We start from the raw sequence: 18,402 nt of genomic DNA, 5'->3' as shown, positions 1-18,402 counted from the left end.
GGTGCAGTCACTAAAAAAAAGCATCAAGGCTTCTAAAAAAATTAAAAATAGAACTACCCTATGGTCCAGCAATTCCAATTCTAGGTATAAGTCTTAAGGAAACAAAATCACTATCTGAGAGAGGTACCTGCACTCTCGTTTATTTCAGCATTATTTACAACAGTCAAGACATGAAAACAAGCTAAGTATCCACTAATGATTGAATGGATAAAGAAAATGTGATATGTGTACACACACACACACACACACACACACACACACACAAATATTATTAGGCATAAAAAAGAAGGAAATCCTGCCATCAGACACAAGAATGGACCTTGAGGTCATTATGCTAAGTAAAATACATCAGACAGAGCAACAAATACTAAATTATCTCATTTATGTGTAGAATCTAAAAAGAACCAAACTCATAGAAGAGACTGGTGGTTACCAGAGGCAGGGATGGGGGTGGGTAAAATGGGTGAAAGCAGTCAAAAGGCATGAACTTCCACTTATAAGATTAATGAGTTTTAAAAATACTGTATCATATATTTGAAAGTTGATAAAAGAGTAGATCTTAAAAGCTCCCATTGCAAGGAAAAAAAAGACTTGTAACTATGTGAGGGGAAGGATATTAACTAAACTTATTATGGTAATCATTTCACAATATAGACATGTATCAAATCATGCTGTACCTTTAGTACTATGTTAATGTCAATTATAGCTCAATAAAACTGGGGGGGAAGGGGTTAAACCAATAATGTCCATACATCTGTTAGGTGATGACTGGTACACTTTTAAAAGCACCAAAAACACTGCCCTGACATTACATTTGACACATAGCTATAAGGACTAAAACAAAGGTTATTTTACACACTGGTTAAAAATTAGAATTCTGTGATTGTGGTTCCCGCAGTTTGTATGAAAAAATTGATCACGTTATAAATAAGCAATAAAATGCTAAAAGCAATTAGTTGAGTAGAATTTTTTGGATTTGATGGCACATTAACAACAAAAACCAATCCATGGCAGGAAAGGATATTGTAGTTTCAGAAAGACAAGCATATGTTAAATGGGAAAAACATATTTAAATGATAACATTCCTTGAGACAGAGATCTAGTAGATTTGGTATCAAGTCCTAGTGAGAAATAATTCACCATCATATCACAAAGTAACTAACTAAATGACATTATTCAGCTATTTGCTGAAATGCATCCATAATTCTCATTTTGAAGCAACGATTTTTATTTTTCTGGTGCCATCAAGTGGTAACATTATGAAGTGCTCTCAGTTTAAATGCAAATAATTTTTCAACAGAAAAATATCACACCGATGTATCCATGTCACTTAAATACTAGTGATTTTCCAGCACAAAATTATCTAAAAAGAAAAGGGAAAATATCAGAGCTAACTGCAGCTCATCCCGATTTTAAATTCCCAATGCAAAATTAGAGTTAAGACAAAGAATAAAAAAAAAAAAAAGACAAAGAAAAATGTGTACATCTCTAAAGACTAGAACGCTCTACGGGCAAACATAAAACCCTAACTATGATACTGCTTGAGAAACAAAAAATTCTATCAAAATGACGTATCAGTCAAACTATGAGAAATGTTCCCTCCTAAAACTCCATTACAGGGCAGTAAAAGAATTATTTTTAAGGCAAAAGCCCAAAAGGACAAAGAGATTAAGAGAGAAGACTGCAGCAACATTTTACAAGCTAGAAAACAGATGGATGAGTGGTTATTGACTTAGGAAGCTCAAGAAAGCTGCCTGACTTATATGACACTGTAAATCTCTCCAAAAGTTTGGGAACTGGTAGCACTGCATAGCTGTGGAAATCAAAGTAAGGGCTAAAAACCAGAAAATTAGTCAAAATTCTGATTAAAAAGCACAGATAACACTCCACTGCAGTTTCATGTAATTAAAAGTTTCATGTCATTAAAATTAACTCCCTCTTCAGTCCATGCAGCCAAATATTCATCTTATACCACGTTAGAAGACTGAAAGTTCATCCTCTAATAAAAAAAAGAAAATTCCGGACAGGACACAAAGCAAAGTGAGGGGGAAAGTACTGCAGTAAAAAAGTGTCAGTGCTACAGGAGACTATGGTCCTTTGAATGGCACTAACAAGTCAAAGTTCACAGAACATCAGTAAAAATGACGATTTCCTGGAAAGCAAACCACTGGAAGAAGGTCCTATCAAAACTTTGATTACTGTGTCCAGAAAGTCACATGACTAACTGAGGTACGCTTCACACTCTTTCCATAAGGAAAAGACAAATGACTAAAACAAAAATCTGATGCTTAAAAAAAGGCACGTCCTACTTATGACATTCAGAAACAATCAGCTCCCAGGACACCCCAGTAATTAGCTGAAAATTTATGACAACTAACAAAGAACAGAATAGTAGGCATATCAAGAACCTTTACATTTCATCTCCTCTCTTCAGGCCAGCAAGAGCAAATGCACGAGGGGCGCCTGGGTGGCTCAGTCGTTAAGCATCTGCCTTTGGCTCAGGTCAGGCTGCTCCGCGGGAAGCCTGCTTTTCCCTCTCCGGCTTGTGTTCCCTCTCACTGTCTGTCTGTCTGTCTCTCTCTCTCTCTCTATCAAATAAATAGATAAAATCTTTTTTTAAAAAAAGGAGTAAATGCACTAAAGAATCTTTGTGAGTACCTGAGGGTTGAAGGCCGGGAACACTCGCCATGTCAGAAAAAAAGGATTACTGTTCATACAAGAGAGGTGGAGATTTGATTTTTTTAAAACCTTTTGTTGGTTAACTGATCCAAGTAGAGGGTGAAGCAGTTTCATGTAATTAAAAGTATAAACCCAACTGTAGGCTTTTGGGGGGCGGCGGGGGAGAGAACGCACATAAGCGGGTCTGGGGCAGGGGAGAAGGAGAGAGAGAATCCTAAGCAGGCTCCATGCCCAGCACAAAGCCAGATGTGGGGCTCAATTTCACATCCCTGAAATCACGACCTGAGCCAAAATCAAGAGCCAAATGCTTAAGTGACTGAGCCACCCAGGCTCCCCCAAAAGGTAGATCATTTAATCTTCAGTAATTTCTCATTTTCAGTCTTGTTTTTAGAGGATTATACACAAGGTATAATTTTTATATATACACTTTTCTTTCTAGATATAAAATAAATATATAAAATATAAATACAAAAACATTCAAAACATATTAATACAGATAAAACTGTACCTTGAACACCTTCTAGGAGTAAATCAACTCCTTTCCTATAAAAATTAGAAGCAGCTTCATAGTCATCTTCTTCTTCTTTTTTTAAAGCCAGCTTTATTAATTCTCCTGCTTTCTCCAAATAATCTCTCTTGCCAAGCTTGGATTTTAAACTGCCAGGAAAGAGGCTGCGACTTTCCCGTTCTTCTTCTGGTTTGTTCTGTTCGCTGTCAGAAGCAACAGCCCCTAGTGCTGAAGGATCCGAAGAAAGATTGAGACCAAAAGTTCTAATGGGAGAATTTTGATTGGAAGCCATTCCATCATCTAACTCAGCAAGAGAATCCGCGTCAACAGTAAGAGATACCAGATCACTGTCACTGGAGAAACCTAGAAATATGAGCACAACAGTAAATAGATATTAAATTAAGAATCAGCCAAAAAGAATACAAATTATGCTGACTATTCATTTGTTCATAGTATCCTAGTCGATTAGAAAGACTGTCACTGCCTGATAGAGATCAGTGCCTGGCAATTTGTTTCTGCTTACTTCATTCATTTCCGAAATCAATGTAAGCTCTAGAGGCCAATCTCCTTTGCCTTAATTTTCACACTAAAACTGAAGGCAAGTCTTTACACCTAGTCTTGTTGTCAAAAAGAAGAGCCTTTACCACAAGATCTTGTAACACCATCATTATGATCAAAGGAAGAGAATAAGAGCTTCAGGGTAAGACAAAAACAAGTGCGTGGATCTCAGCTCTTAAAACTTAACTATGTGACCAAGAGTGAGTCACTTAATAATATTACTTATTATGCAAGACTTCAAATGAGGAACAGAGTTAATGCATATAAAGCATAATAGACTTATCATTCAATTACAACTATTATAGCAATTATATAATCATTATTTAACCATTATACAATGTACCCTCACAGAGGTGTGCTTTTAGATAATCATCCAAATCTGGAAAATGTATGCCATTTAGTCGTGGGTCTTTCATTATTTTTTAAGGACTAAATTTTTAGAAATCTTTGTTTCAATCTCTTTTGGAGAGATCTTTGGTCTATATATTCACCTCTTAGTTTTCCAAAAGAAAATGAATTGTATTGAAATATTCAGCAATGAAAATTCTTTCTCCCATTTCATAGAACTGACTTGATGGTAAATGAACATGAAGTCTTAGATCTCCCTTTACATTCTTAAAATAATTGAGAGCCTCAAAAGAACTTTTTTTTTTTTTTAGATTATACCTGTAAGCATTTACCAATCTCAATATTTAAACAAACTGAACTTTTTTTAATTAAACACTAAACACCATTACATGTTAAAATAATTTTTATTAAAAATAATTTATTCTAGGGGCACATGGGTGGCTCAGTGGGTTAAAGCCTCTGCCTTCGGCTCAGGTGATGATCCCAGGGTCCTGGGATCGAGCCCCACATCGGGCTCTCTACTCCGCAAGGAGCCTGCTTCCTCCTCTCTCTCTCCTTGCCTCTCTGCCTACTTGTGATCTGTCTGTCAAATAAATAAATAAGAATCTTTTTTTTTTAATTTTTTAAAAAATAATAATTTATCCTAGGGGCATCTGGGTGGCTCAGTATGTTAAGCGTCTATCTTCAGCTCAGGTCATGATCCAAGGATCCTGGCATCAAGCCCCATGTCAGGCTCTCTGCTCAGTGGGGTGCCTGCTTCTCCCTCTCCTTCTGCCTCTCCCCACTGTTCCTCTTCTCTCTCTCTCTCTCCCTCTCTCAGATAAATAAATAAAATCTTTAAAAATAACAATAATAATAATAATTTATTCTAGGGGCGTCTGATGGCTCAGTTGGTTAAGCATCTCCCGTCAGCTCAGGTCATGATCTCTGGGTCCTGGAATCAATCAAACTCCACGCCAGGCTCCCTGCTCAGTGGGGAGCTTGCTTCTCCTTCTCCCTCTGCTGGCTCATGTGCTCTTGCCCTCTCTCTCTCTCTCTCATGTATGAATAAATAAATAAAATCTTACCCAAAAAAACCCCACAAAACTATATTCTCCAAAACAAAAAAGTGACACTGTTTTAAACCTTTTTAACAGAAGGTAACTAGATTCTCACCAGATCCTGTACTCAGTCTGTTTTCATATTGTTTTGGTAGAAAGATTTGAGGAAAATCTGACACAGATATGTAATGAACATGGGGTGAGTATTTTAGTAGCCTTTTTGAATATTTATAGATATTATTTTTTGATACTACACCAAAACTTGCCAAGTTGGTAGTTTCTTAAAGCTTAGTTGCCATGTAGAATGTAAATTCCTCTCACTGAAATTTCTGTTTCTGTTACACCAAATGGCTGTCTTGCACACCAAATGGCTCTTTTATCCATGCCTGTGTTTGTAACTTCACACACTGGGCATTTTGAAAGTACGGGTTCCCTGCATTAAACTGCTCTTCCAAATACTGACAAATTTCATGATCACAATATTCCCCTCAACATCACATGTTACTGTCATCATCAATCTCATCAGAGTATTTTCTTTATATACTGTGAAACTGTCAAGCTCAAAGAAGCAGATACGAGTTCTTCAAAATTCAGGCACCTGGCTGGCTTAGTCGGTACAGTTTGTCATTTCGAACCCCACGCTGGATGTAAAGATTAAAAACAACAACAACAAAACCAAGTTCTCTAAAATTTGAATTTGGAAATGAAAACTCACCATTTTGCCACTGGCAACAAATACTGTCAGTTGTTTTCCCTAAAGTGTCAGCTCACTTTGTTTGCTTTTGAAAAAATAGTCACCAAATACCCAAGCCTAAAATAATCAGAGTTTGTCAATGGTTCTTTCAAGCGAAAATGGTATCCCAAGAGCAAAGCACCTAGTTCATGGCTGAAGCAAGTGCTTCCCCTCTGGACAACCACAGCAATTCAGTATGCAGAAATGCAGAAGTGTTTGATGCATACTTCCATTTTGCCACACAGAGTATCAAAAAGACATGTACCCAAAGGTTGAGATTTGATAAAAATTAATACTTTTTATTGCTTTATCAAGGGTATTCTTAGGCAAAATTAGCAGTGGCATTACTGCAAGTACATGCAAGGATTCCTGCTACCGTCTGCTGTCCCAGTCCTGCCTGAAGCTCAGGCAAGCAGTTTCACCTAACACTGCTTCTGCATCACGAGTGCAAATGTCAACCCAAGTGAAAAAGGCAAATAATTTCCCAGATTATTATAAAAAGTTTCTGCCGTGGGAACCCCCTGAAAAGCTCTCCAGAATACCCAGGCATCTGAAGACCATACTTTGAGAGCCACTGATCTATATCATTCAATAAGATTGATAACAGAGCTAGGTAAAAATTAAGTTTGGGGTCTGTATCACCGCCTAATATTGACTTTCAAGTTTCTCAGGAAAGAAAATATATTGAAAGGAAAATTTTTCCCTCAGGAACATACACAAAGCCAACTTAAAGGTGGGTTAGACTATACAACTCTAGATCAGGGATCAGCAAACTTTCCTTCTGAGGGCTAGAGAGTGAGTATTTTAGGCTTTGTGAGCCGTATGAGCTATGTCACAACTGATCAACTCTGCTACTGTAATACAAAAGCAGCCACAAATAATACGTAAACAAATAAGTATGACTATGTTTCCGTAACACTTTATTTATGGATGCTGAAATTTAAATTCTATATAACTTCCACATGCCACAAAATAATATTCTTTTGAATTTTTCCATTCATTTTAAAATGTAAAAACCATTCTTAGCTAGTAGGTCATATATAAACAGGTGGCAGGTCACATCTGGCCCACAGGCCATAGTTTGTCAACCCTTATTATAGACTCAAATTGCTTACTTCATATCAAATAAAATAAGTTAGGGTAAAAACATGTTACTGGCAGCTAAACTCTAGTTTCAAATCAGCTTCAGACACTACTTTGGCACCCTGTCAACATATCCTGTTTTCAGGGTTTTTTTTTTATCAAATCCTTAGAATGCCCAGAAAGAACTCATTTTGTTCCCTAAAAGCAAAAGACTTCATTAAATCCACAATCTGAGATGAGATTCATTGGACCTAGTGGAAATCTTCACTCTCTGACATTTCAACTGTACAGACTACACTTCAAAATCAAAATCTTTTACAGCAGCCTACAAAATTATTTATCCACCATTCTGAGAAATATATAAACTTTAAAAGAGATTTTTTTAAATAATCTACAAATATTTTATATATCCCAATGTATACTTAATTCCTTAAATGGGGGCTTTATATAACCTGGTCCATTGATATTAATAAACAAATAGACAAAGCTTAGAAAAATAAGTTCTGGTTTATACAGCTAACCATAAAATAAAGGAAATGCTGTTATAGATCTTTTGTCTGCTCTCTGGTGTCTTGTCACTATAACCTTCACATCATCTATCACATTGTACTGTTTCATGTTTTGCCTGATTTTCCTTTCTAACAAGAATAATACCAAAGGGCAAAGGGGTAAAATTATGTGTACTCAGTTTCTTGGCTTTTGACCACAAAAATCTAGTGACATAGTCTTATTTCCTCTCTTACCTTTCCAATCGTATTTTGTTAGCAATGGAAATCATGATTAAATAAAATTAAATCAGAAGAATAAGACCATCAAAACACCTAGGAAGAAAGTTAGATAATGAAACAAACAAATAATAATAGTATTAAAAGTGTTTCTTTTTCAAATTCTACCTAATTCTACATGAAGAATCTTTCAAAGTGAGGAAACAAAAAATAGTGGGTTAGGATGAGGAATTTTTCTAGTCCAACTAGGAAAAGTAAAGGGAAGCAAAAAGATTTCTGATTTAATCTTTCTGGAGAACAATTTGGCAATATATATCAGATGCAAAAAATTCTTATATCTTTGACCCAGAAAATCAGCAATTTATATCAGAAACAATCAGAGGTATAAAAGATCTATACATGAGAATATCCATCACAAAAATTAGTGAAAATTTGGAAATAACAAATTCCTAACAATAGATTATGGCCCATCCCTTTGAGAAAATATTATGCAGCTATTAAAAATTATGTTATGGAAGAATGCTTAATGCTAAAGTGTTTATTATCTATGATGCAAAAACGACAAACTCTAAAGCAGTATACACATATACTATAATTCCAATTTTAAAATGAAAACAGAGGGGAAAAGGCTAGAGAAGTGTATCAAATATGGACAGTAATTTTCCCTGTACGGTAAGATGACAGGTTGACTCTTACCACATTCCTTTAGGATGGCAAGCTCTTAAGCCTCGGTATCCGAAGGATTTCAAAGGAGATGCAGTGAGGGCTAAAACTGTAAGTTTGTTGGTGAATAAATCTGTGTTATACAGATACAATTTATACAATATAGGCCCGTATGACTCATCCAGCAGCCAGTGCCAAGAATTCCTAACTTAAGAGAGAAGAAAGAAGTGACTATAGACAGATCTGTTTGACACAGACTAACCCCGACATTTCCTCCTTGCCTATCTTCTTCCTTCACCCTACCCCCCCAAAAAAAGCATCCTACCAGATCTGAAAAGACCAACTCTTATCATATCGCAACTATACACTGCAACTAATCACCTTCTTGTACTCTCTGAAATCTTTCCTTCTGCATTTAAGCAACTTCTGAATCCCATTCTTCTCAATGAAGTATGCCCCAACCAACTCAAGAACACACCCCTTTCACCACTGCAGCAAGGAACCATTTACTTACACATGCACTCAGAACCTAGTTTGTTCACCTTATAACCTTAATATATCTACTTTAAAAAGTGCTTGAAATCACAGTCCTGTCATTCAACCTGTTTCATACAAAGCTCCATATAAATATCACATGAAGTGGAAACGAGCTTCCGAAAACCCAGAAAGAAAGTTAATAAGATACAGAGAGCAGCCAACAAGTAAGAGGTTCTCAGGGTGAGTAGGAAGAACATTGTAGATAAGGCAGGGCAACAATTGACAAGTCAGAGACTCTTTGTCAAAAGTTAAACCAACCTGAAGTCAATCCATGTTTAAAGGGGCCCTCTGGAGCCATCATGAGAGTAAAAGGTACATGCTTCACCAACACCATCAAGACAAAAACCTCAGCCTTTTGGGGAAGAGATGGGAGGGGGAAGAGTCAAAGGTTCTATGAAAGCGTTCTGCCTCCAGGTTCATATCACAGAGATTTAAGTCTCAGGGCTATTAGAGGGCCCCAGGTGACCGGTTAAAAAGCAGCTACAGACATGAGGGGTTTCTATAGCATCCCAGTTCACCTACCTACCCTCACCTTCTGTGCTTTGAACTGCTCAGAGTAGGGCAGTCTAGTGAAATCTGTCTAGGACACCACCTCTGAAAGACAGGCACCGGGGGAAAAGGTGGAGTTGCTATAGAATAAATCTTTATACTATAAACTATCAGAAATCTGTATTTGAAGACCATCTGCAAAAAGAGATCAGTTTCCTTTAGAACAACAGGTGGTCTCTCATGGTCAACTATATATAAAATACATGGCCTCATTATTATTAGCTGATAGCTTTCACTGAGCACTGAGGTTCACTCAACGAAAGGGAATTTCTACTTTTCCTAGTAGCAATGACTCATGCTTCACACACAAAGCAAAATATCTAGCCAGGAGAACAAAGGTCACCCTGAAACAGAAGACATACATATCAATCTCCATTAAGAAACAAGCCCTTATTAATATGATTTTAGGTGAAAATGTAAACTTAAAACTTAATGCCAATTAAGACTCCCATACTTGATTACCAACTTATCATTTAGAAATAGCTACTGTTACGAAAAAGTACCATTCCTTTGATGTTTCACATTTTTATAATGTCCTGGGGACAAGTCTTTGCTTTACCCTTGAAAATTTATGAAAAGAGCACCAGTATATTTACTGCATATTTGGTGAAAAACAGAATGACCTCAGAAAACAACACATCAATCAAAATTACAACCATAATACTGCTACCTTATCGCGAGCAGCAAAGATCTATGAGTTGGCTTCCCTTTCTACCTAATGAACTTTTCATGCTGCTGTTCTCCATAATCTTCTCTGCAAATCAGACCTGCTACCAGCATACAAGTAGCTCACACTGAGCTTTCTATACCAAATATGTATTCTCACTGTCTCCTTCTCCATAAAATTAAATCTCTTCTTTCGAAATATACTATTAATTGCTGCCGACTACCTAGAATGCCTGGACTGCCTTGGGCACATGGCTTTACTTCTCTGAAATTCCAATTTTTTAATTGTGGAATAAAGGATTTATCTGCATCATTCTTAATGTTCCTTCTACTCTAAAACACCTCCCACGACATATCATAAATTTTTAAAATCTTCCCCATCCAATCCCTAACATCCTAATAGCTAACACTATCCTCAATAGCCCTAGGGTTTTTAAGAGTCAATAGTTATAATTTGTATCATTTGTTTTACGTGTACACATACAGTAACACATTCTCATTTGTATTTTCTTGAGAATAATGATCTATTCTTCTTTCCCTATTTATTTTAAGCTCCCTCACCAGAGAAAATTCAGCTAATACAGGACAATGAATAACATAAGTAGATAAGCACTTAAGAGCAAAAGGAACTTCAAAGTGAATATTCTCATAATACAGGAGGGCCTACAATCATTCCTATAACAAGATTTGGAGTTCTCATGGCACCACCTAGTGGATGTTTGCACTAAATTCTACTTTAAATTACTTTTAATTAGGCTTTCTATATTTTGTCATCTTACACCACTTCTATGTAGTGCACAGACTTGAAGTCCGCCTAAAAAATAGATTTAGGCTATTAAGTAGCCAATCAACTGAAGAATATTCCTTTTTAAAATGATGCTGCCTCAAAGCATCGCCTTTAAATCAACTAAATGAAAATAACACAAATAATAAAAAAGAAAGATATAATAAAATGGTACATTAACACAGAAGATTTTCTTCAAACTTAAATAACTATATGCCCTTTTAATTAGTCTCCCCTAACAGTTTAAAAGTAATCAACATTATACAGTTTAATACAGTTTAATCTTCATGCTTTAATGGAAAGAATTATCACCCCGCCATCAAATAAAAACACAAATCTTGAACTGAAAGTGATTTCAGAGATCACTTATACAGACCAGCAATGTACACCTCATTTACTCTAAAAGAGCTAACTCAAGACAGCTAAACAGATCCTTTCTTATGTCTACAATTGCTACAGTTGAACCCCAGGGAGCTCTTAACCCACAATTTACTACCAAAAAAAAAAAGGAAGAAGACGACCCAGCTACCCCAGGAGACATTTAAGAACATTCACTCTTAAGATCTACACATAAGAAGTTGATCTCTCAATTTGTATTTGCGGTTATGATCACCTAATTATTTTCTCTTGTTTGGTGCATACACCTGGAAAATGTCCCTCCCATAATTGCAAAGAAGTCAAGTAACCTATTAGGGAGAGGAAATGACACAGGTTACCAGATGAGAGTCTACCAACATCAAAGGCTCCAGTATCAAGGCCAGCATGGCAGTAAAGCAACCTACATCCTTCAAACAGGCCAACAGATGAGAGAAACATGTCAAGAAGCTCAATTCCAATGCACCATTTTGGCCAGATTTCCACAAATGTCATAGTAACTTCATAGCTAAGTTTGACCAAATGAAAAGATGCAAGTTTAAAAAGGAAATAAGATGTTAGCAATCAAGTCAATCTTCTTTCATCTTTAAAAAAATATATAGTTTAATTTCTCTGGACAAAGGAGATAAAGAGTGACCAACATTTTATTTTAAAAACATAAAACAATATTAACTCTTTATCTAAAACCTACTGAATAATTTTATAATTTTCAATTTCATGTTAGATAAAATATATTTACATGTTAATTACCAAGTTACTGGTTTTATGAAACCTTTTCAAAGGGGTTTTCTCTATCCCACTACTATCAAATAAAGATAGTTTAAAAAATAAAAAAACATTAATCCAGCTCCTTATGTTTCCCTCAGAAAACTTTCCTTCAAGGTAAATTAAGACCTGTTGATTGCCTTTTTACGGTACTAATAAAAATAATGATCACTTAGCCTCTACATCTGTTCTCTGAGAGGAGATATACTTGCCATGTCATTCTAACTCTACTGAAGGACACTGAAACACAGACTATATATTAAGATTTGCCCCTCTGGCACATTTCACTGGCAGACTAAATCACAAGTATGAGAAATGAATACACCTTTGAAACACCATTTAAAATACTACACTCAGAGGAGTTGTTATGAAGTGAATCACCTCCTCGCATTTTGGCTCTAAATCCAAACCACAAGCACTTGCCACCACATCCCTCTACAACCCTCCATTTACCTGCAGTACCTGTGGGGCTTGGCCAGCTGCCAGCTTTCCCGCTCTTGCTTGGAGAGACCTTCTCCCTTGGCTGTCTGGGGGTTTGCAGACCTTTTGGTAGGAAAGTATATCTCCACTTACCCAGTATGCCAGACAATCTCATGATATTTAAAATTCATTTCCCCTCTCATAAAATAATGAATTTGCTAGCTGCCTGACACTCTGATCTGTATTTGTCAACAAGGTGTCTTTCAGCAGGATTGATTAGTCAGGCATAAAGGTTTTTAAAGGGAGAGGGTAAAAAACATAAGCATTAACAGCCTTTCTAGGTCCACATTTTGCATTCGTCATGGATCACAGCAGGTTTCAGAGATGGTAATACAGCAGGAGAACCGAACTAAGCACAGAAAGGATAAAATGCCAGCATTACTTTTTGGCAGCGTAAGGCTTTTCCAGTTTGCCCCCAGTCTCTCTCATAAAAGCATATTCCTAAAAGATAAACCCTTCCAAGGAAAACCCATCTTTTCAAAACTTCAAAGGCAAATCCAGAAACAACTGCTTTAGGTAGGGCAGCCCACACCATCTGTCCCAGTGTGCCAGAGGTGGTCCTGGTGTATGCATGTGGTCTCACTGTACTTATTAAAGCATCCTCTTTACTTCTCAGAAGTGTGTGTCCCACTTTGAACAATAAATTACAAACTCATCCTAGCTTTAGGTAATATCTTATTTAACCACGTTTTTACCACAGCCACATTTTTTTTTAAGATTTTATTTATTTATTTGACAGAGAGAGATCACAAGTAGGCAGAGAGGCAGGCAGAGAGAGAGGAGGAAGCAGGCTCCCCGCTGAGCAGAGAGCCCGATGCGGGACTCGATCCCAGGACCCTGAGATCATGACCCGAGCCGAAGGCAGCGGCCTAACCCACTGAGCCACCCAGGCGCCCCCCCACAGCCACATTTTAACCCTGAACCGCTTCCCATATTTTAGAACACCAGCCCAAGAAAACACATTCCTAATAATAAGGCTCCTCCCCTTCTCTTCCAGATGATAACAAAGCACAAAAAACCTCTGTATCATTCCCATTCCTGATGACCTTACACTGAAATAGGTTCCTAAAACACACATCTCCCACCATAGCTGACTCACACCTACTATAAAAAAGGCTTATTATAGAAATCGAAAGAATATAGCCATCCCCAAAACATGCAACCTTTGATTTCTGTAACAAAACACAAAAAGAGAGAAACTAAAAAACATTCTACAATTTCCAAGAACTGTACTCCTCACTGAACACTTTCCTACAATCTTTCTATTTGTCCACAACTGGATGTCACCAAATCAGCACATCTACAGGCAGAAGATACCCTCTCCCTCTTTCTCAGGAAAAGAGTATCTCTAGGGCAATAGCCAGATCAGGTTATCCCAGATAAAGTTACCTACCAAGGAAACCGGCTCTAACAACAGAATCCCCCTGGGAACCCAAGTAGGGACTAGATTTTTCAAAGCCTGGCAAGGACCTGCAGATCAAAACAGGTTACAAAGAACAGGTATTTGGACTATAGAGGAAAATTACTGTCAGCAGTGTTTTCCTATGACCTTAGCTGATTCAGTGTAGAGTCAAATATATTGAGGACCTAATGGAAATCCCTGGGCCTGAGATCCCTGTACATTACACAAAACACTAGGTAGAAATGAATGGACTTCGTTTTTAAGTCAGTGGGAGCCACCATGAAGCACAAGAAGAGCTAATCATTTCTCAAGTGGTGGCAACAAAAGAAAAACAAATTTTATGAGACTGACAGGCTACCTACTACACTAATAAGACACTTGAGAACCAAATTTTAAATGCTCCAGCCTACACAATGAATGGGAACTTGCTACTCCTATCAAATTAAGATGGGAAGTTACTGCAATAAATCTGTATCTATGTTCATCTATGTTCATCTATGACATCAGTACATATCCCTACAAATACATCACTTAAATGAGATTATGGCTACCTCCCATATTCAGCATCCTCCTCTACCGTAAACTGTTATCCATTAAAGAGATCACGAAATATGCAGTCTATGATTTTACTTTTATATAAAAAAAAACTCAAGCCTCCTCAAACAAATCTAATTACCTATATTAAATACTCTCCCTCCAAGTCTCCAAATCTCTTTCTAAATTCCAAAATCCTCCCTGGAATAAAACTAGCTAAGGAAATTTAAAGACCAAAATGTATAGATTTTAAATCTTCATAAAAATCCAAGGATGGCTTAACAAAGGAATAAAAAGAGATTAAGCATTCTTGAATTAAAGTGATTAAAATTTCAAAAACTGCTTTGGTTTAAATTCATGTTATTACAAAAACATACTGAAAACACTAAAACTGCCCGAGGTTTGTTCTTTCTAGGAACATGACTAAACTTTTAAAGCCAGTCTTAAAATTAATTGTCTGAAAGTCAGATGCTGCTGAATAAACTTTAGTAAAATATTCTTTTTTTTTTTTTTTAAGATTTTATTTATTTATTTGACACAGAGAGAGAGATCACAAGTAGGCAGAGAGGCAGGCAGAGAAAGGGGGTAGGCAGACTCCCTGCTGAGCCAAGAGTCAGATGCGGGGCTTGATCTCAGGACCCTGAGATCATGACCTTAGCCAAAGGCAGAAGCTTAACCCACTGAGTCACCCAGGTCCCCCTAGCAAAATATTCTTAACACTAGACAATAAAACTTCTGAACATTCATTATACCACATTTCATCAAATCTAATATGCCACTGATTATAGGACAAATCATTATTTTATATATCACTAAGAAAGAAAAAAGCTGTCAATTAAATGTAAGATATCATCAACCCAATATCATGTGTATCAGTGATACTAAATGCAAAGAAAAAATTATCTTAGAATTGGTGAAATACCCTCAAATTCCTATAGCCATCTATTCTTTTGCAATTCAAATATGATTTATAGTCGGCAATCGAAACCATGAAATGAAAAAATATCAAAATATCCTACCTTCTGTACTACATTCAGGAAAGCTATCAACGAGGGAATCCGAATAAGCTTCAGCAGGGCCAATCAATTCAGAACCATCATTAATTATTCCACCCTAAAAAGAGGAGAGGAATTGTGTTTCGTTGTTAATGGAAGTATTTTAAAAATGAGTAATAAATGAACAATATTATCTCAATTATGTGTAAGGATTGCAGAAACTATGCATCTGTTGAACTAGATAATAATTGTTTTTAAAAAATAAGAATATCACTATTGATTCATCAATTGTAACAAATGTATCACACCAATGCAAGGTGTTAATAATAATACCGGAATGTGTGAAGGAGAAAGGGGAATAGAAAAGCACTATAATTTCCTTTTTTTTTAATTTTTTTATTTGAGAGAGAGTGTGTGTGCATGATCACAGGCAGAAGGGGCAGAGGGAGAGCGAAACTTAAGCAGACTCTGCACTGAGCACAGAGCCCACCAGGCTGGATCTCACGACCCTGAGATCATGACCTGAGCTGAAATCATGAGTCAGAAGCTTAACCAACTACACCACCCAGGTGCCCCTGAAAACACTATACTTTCTGCACAATTTTTCTGTAAACTAAACTGCTCTAAAAAACCATCTATTATTAAAATCTATCTTTAGTCTATTAACATTCAAAAGGAATATTGTGCTTATAATATCATGTGGCTTGTTATATAGCATTTTTTTAAAAATCTATCAAAAATACTCATTTAAAAAATGCAAGGAAAAAAAGAACCACTCACCAACTAAAGACTATTTTTTGCTCCATATCCTTAATGACTGGTCTTTCTAATTATTGAAAAATGATGGGACTCCATTAGAAGTCATTTAATTTTATCAAATTACAAACTACAATATATCACACAGCACCTCAGTGATTCCAGAAGTACCTTAAATTTGAAAACCACTTGGACATAATAATGTATGTAAAACTAAACAAATTTAAGATATTTGTATTATTTTTAATAAATATAAAATTGATTTCTCCATGTGACCATTATTTTAATTCTATATTTAGGTTTGCAAAGTCAACGCTCAAAAGGCTGTTTTCTCTTACTCTATGTGCAAGTAGAGAATGGAACTTAACCAGGTAAGTGGTGGTGGTGTGATTTAGTGCTCTGTTTTCATGGACTGCTCCAATCACGGGTATGAGGGCTTGTAATCCTTAAATATTATAAGTGAAAGAATAGCTCTCCTGCTCCTTAACACCTTTCCTACTACCTTCCACCAATAGTTCCAAGTCCCCAACCATTATTACCAAGATAGCAAAACCCAAGAGAAACATAAGACTCCTATTTCCTCTCTCCTTCAGCACAAAGAACTCAACAACTCTCTTTATGTAAACAAAAGTCTCCCTGCCTGCTTATCTTTAAGAAGGAGAAATTTTAAATGTTGCTCTCAAATTACTGACTTTGAAAGTATTAATACTTTAGAAGTATTCCAGAGTGTTCAGTAAACTGAAACTTTAAAACAATTACTCTCTTGGGCACCTCAGTGGCTCAGATGGTTAAACATCTGCCTTCTACTCAGGTCATAATCCTGGGGTCCTGGGATCGAGTCCCGTATCTGGCTCCCCGCTCACCGGGGAGCTTGCTTCTCCCTCTGCCTCTGCTTCTCTCTCTTCTCTCATGAATAAATAAATAAAATCTTAAAAAAAAATAAACTATTCTCATTACTATTATTACTATTATTATTATTATTATTTTAATCAGAGACAGTGTGTGTGAGAGCAAAAGCAGGGGGAATGGCAGGCACAGGGAGAAACAGGCTCCCCACTGAGCAAGCCCGATGGGAGACTCGATTCCAGGACCTTAGGATCACAACCTGAGCTAGAGGTAGCCTCTTAACTGAGCCACCCAGGTGTCCCTCAATTCCTCTCTTTAGAGGCAAGAATTTATACTACTTTGTTCTATTTGTTTATTAAAATACTCAAATCACAGTTTATATTTGAATTCTCTGAAAAAGAAGAGTAGCTATTTCAGACTAAGCCATTCAAACCAAATCTTAAAAAAACCTATGAATATTCTCAAGAATTTTAATACACAAAGCTGATTTATAATCTCATCAACAGAAAGTGCCTTTCAACTATTAACTACCTCTTCAACCATGAGGTGTGTGACTTTAAGTTACCTATCTATAAAATGGAAATATTATCTGTAACTCAGTAAGTTGTTAGGACTAAAATATTTCATACATGTGAAGTGTTCAGAACAACATAAGCACTCAATAAATTTTTATTTGTTAATAATATTAGCTGATAGGGGCACCTGGGTGGCTCAGTGGGTTAAAGCCATTGCTTTTGGCTCAGGTCATGATCCCAGGGTCCTGGGATCGAGCTCAGCAGGGAGCCTGCTTCCTCCTCTCTCTGCCTCTCTCTCTGCCTGCCTCTCTGCCTACTTGTGATCGCTCTGTCAAATAAATAAATAAAATCTTTAAAAAAAATAATAATAATATTAGCTGATAGAAGATCTGTTTACAAGATAAAATAAAAACAGAATAAAGAATGCAAAAAATGTTTTAGCTCAGAATCCCTCAGAAATTTTAATTACTTAACAAATGATATTATACAAAGTAATAGAGACTAAATATTTAATTAACAAAAATAATAAAAACTGTCCCATAGGAATTTGAAGGAAGTAGTAGAAAAATAGGCCACAATTTTATTTTAATCTCCACATTAAATCTCTAAATTAATTGCTATTTTGATTTTAGACCAAAAACATTAACCATTTGATGTTCTTCACTATGCAGTAGACAGAAACTCTTATTACACAGCATCTCAGATTTTTATTAATGAACTGTCAAGCTGGAGGGTGAAAGAGTTCAGGGATGATGGAATAAGTAGATTAGCAAATGCTCCTCCCAAAAGGCACCAACTAGAGAAAACTGTCAGGACAACCATTTGAGGGCTCTGGAAATTGACCAAAAACATAAAACAAAT

The 18,402-nt window shown here is 36.4% G+C and overlaps 1 protein-coding gene across 7 annotated transcripts in view; it reads right to left on the bottom strand.

Annotated features, from left to right (window-relative positions):
* The window catches only part of RPS6KC1 (ribosomal protein S6 kinase C1), a 177,885-nt gene that overhangs the window by 116,767 nt on the left and 42,716 nt on the right, over nt 1-18,402 (bottom strand). For all 7 annotated transcript variants that reach the window (XR_004279901.1, XR_004279903.1, XM_032316993.1 and 4 more), the window contains 2 exons: nt 15,449-15,542; nt 3,188-3,550 (listed from right to left, as the gene is read on the bottom strand). Coding sequence is in view for 5 of the 7 variants with exons in the window: in XM_032316993.1 (XP_032172884.1) it covers nt 3,188-3,550; nt 15,449-15,542 (457 nt within the window). In the remaining 2 variants the exon portion in view is untranslated. The remainder of the gene's footprint in view (nt 1-3,187; nt 3,551-15,448; nt 15,543-18,402) is intronic.

This window comes from Mustela erminea, chromosome 17 (assembly GCF_009829155.1).
Source record: "Mustela erminea isolate mMusErm1 chromosome 17, mMusErm1.Pri, whole genome shotgun sequence".
NCBI lineage: Eukaryota > Metazoa > Chordata > Mammalia > Carnivora > Mustelidae > Mustela > Mustela erminea.
This window is presented reverse-complemented; position numbering and strand designations above follow the sequence as displayed.